At 44.4% G+C, this 2,500-nt stretch overlaps 1 protein-coding gene across 1 annotated transcript in view; it reads right to left on the bottom strand.

Annotated features, from left to right (window-relative positions):
* LOC134189382 (heat shock 70 kDa protein 4-like) overlaps window positions 1-2,500 on the bottom strand; it is a 12,373-nt gene that overhangs the window by 1,118 nt on the left and 8,755 nt on the right. Inside the window, exons 11-16 of the mRNA XM_062657623.1 lie at window positions 2,155-2,480; window positions 1,938-1,997; window positions 1,584-1,883; window positions 684-791; window positions 505-624; window positions 1-22 (exon numbers count right to left, since the gene is read on the bottom strand). The exon at window positions 1-22 is cut by the window's left edge and continues 140 nt beyond it. Of these exons, the coding sequence (XP_062513607.1) occupies window positions 1-22; window positions 505-624; window positions 684-791; window positions 1,584-1,883; window positions 1,938-1,997; window positions 2,155-2,480 (936 nt within the window). The remainder of the gene's footprint in view (window positions 23-504; window positions 625-683; window positions 792-1,583; window positions 1,884-1,937; window positions 1,998-2,154; window positions 2,481-2,500) is intronic.

Raw genomic sequence — 2,500 nt, forward strand, 5'->3', positions numbered from 1 at the left:
CAATGTGGTCATATAATTCATGCTAACATATTCACAATGTAGAATACAACAGCTTGTCAGAATGAAACACAACAAAGTTCATATAATCAGTTAGTAAGTGAATACATATCAAGTGTCTCCATCATACTGATGGTTTTTATTGTCAATTAACATGTCCGTGTGTGTGAGTGTGTGTGTGTGCCTGTGTGTGTGTGTGTGTGTGTGTGTGTGTGTGTGTGTGTGTGTGTGTGTGTGTGTGTGTGTGTGTCTGCCTGTTTGTGTGTGTGTCTGTGTGGCCTCTGAATCTCTTGTCTGTATTCCGTATGTTCAGCCACGCTCACCCCCTATTGTACCTACATACTAATCTATCTGTAAATCAGTCTAACTCCATGCCCATCAATTAGAAATCTCAATGTCCATCCATACAAGTTCAAGTGCATACACAAATCTCTTCAAATTCACTTCTATCTAGTCACTCATCAAACTCCCAAACTTGTTGATATCACAAAACAACACAAACTTAACCTTCTGAGCATAAAGATCCAAAATCTTGCGATAATGCACAAGAGCCCTTCCCAAATCATCAAACGCCTCTGGCCGTGTTTCCGATTCTTTCCACCGTTTAACAACCGGATCACCAAGTGTCTGTGTGTAAATCTAATATATACACATTATCTACACGTTGATCTACAACCATTGCTCACCCGTAGTTGAACAAGTTTGTCGATGTACGTGCTCTTCTGTTGATCCTCGCCCTCGTCGTATAGCCAGTCTTCAGTCGAGCTTAACAGACGAGAGAAAGTTCCCCGATCCTAACACGATAGGCAAAGATCACACAACAGAACAAACAAATGTACAATCTAACAAACAGAGAAGACACACAACACACACACACACACACACACACACACACACACACTCACACACGAGAGACACACATAAACACAGACAGACAGGCAGACACACATAAACACAGACAGACAGGCAGACAGACAGACAGACAGACAAACAGACAGCCAGACACAGACAGGCAGGCAGACAGACACACAAACACAGACACACAAAGACAGACGAACAAACAGACAGACAAACAAACACACAGACAGGCAGACAGGCAGACAGACAGACACAGACCGACACAGACACACAGACACAGACACACACACACACACACACACACACACGAGAGAGACACACAGAAACACAGACAGACAGACAGACAGACAGACAAACAAACACACAGGCAGACAGACAGACAGACAGACAGACAGACAGACAGGCAGACAGACAGACAGACACACACACACACACACACACACACACACACACACACACAGGCAGGCAGGCAGACAGACATACACACAAAGACAGACAAACAGACAGACAAACAAACACACAGACAGACAGACAGACAAACAAACACAGGCAGACAGACAGACAGACAGACAGACAGACAGACAGACAGACCAACACACACAGACACACACAGAGACCAACACACACACACACACACACACACACACACACACACACACACACACACACACACACACACACACACACACACACAAGTAAACAAGCAAGAACCCAATTTACTGCTCCACCTTTTCCGAAATAAAGTTCTGTAGCTGCATGTCAAGTTTGTCCCTCATTTCGTACACATACTCCTCCACTGCATTCTTAGCATCCATTTTGTCCTTCTCTTGTTTGTCTTGTGCCGCCATCTTGCCCTCCGTCTCAAGAGCCGCGTCGATTTCTGATTTTGAGAGTCCGGGAAGCAAACTTTCAATTGGCAGAGAAACAACTTGAATCTTTGGTTTTCGAGGCTTCTTCGCTTCTGGCTGTTGTTCAGGAACTGTTTTTGTTTTATTGTTGGCCAATGTGACGTCATCAAGATTGTCATCCTATGTCCAAGCTATGAAGTAAGTGATTACGAGGTGAATGAACTACGGACTCACCTTGTTGTCAGTGTTGTCGTTGGGCTGTGGTGTTTGAGGCTCGTCTGTGGTCATTGGGGTCTATTACACAAACAAAAAAATTAACTGCAAAATACTGTGTGTGTGTGTGTGTGTGTGTGTGTGTGTGTGTGTGTGTGTGTGTGTGTGTGTGTGTGTGTGTGTGTGTGTGTGTGTGTGCAGGTCAATATCACAGAAATGCATTTCCTTAAACACAAACCTCTTGTTGATCACTTGCAGTCGAAGGTTCCGTCTCTTGTTCACTTGACTGAGGTTCGCTTGTTGCATTATGCTCATCCGGTGCCTTTGCATTGCTATCTGCAGTCTGTTGATCTTTCTTTCCTGTACCATCCTTGTCTCCTGTCTCTCCACTCTCAGCTGTTGTCTCCATCTTCTCCGGCTCAGGCTCTGGCTCAGGGGGCAGTTTCTCATAAAGCTCTGCTTTCGTCACCTTAAATATTCCATGAATATCTAACTTGGCCCTCAGCTTCACCTTTGAAGACTCACCCTCTGCTGTTGGCACTACATTTTTTACTATAAATTTTCCTGTAAACAATACAGGAATA

This window comes from Corticium candelabrum, chromosome 14, assembly GCF_963422355.1.
Source record: "Corticium candelabrum chromosome 14, ooCorCand1.1, whole genome shotgun sequence".
NCBI classification, from domain to species: domain Eukaryota; kingdom Metazoa; phylum Porifera; class Homoscleromorpha; order Homosclerophorida; family Plakinidae; genus Corticium; species Corticium candelabrum.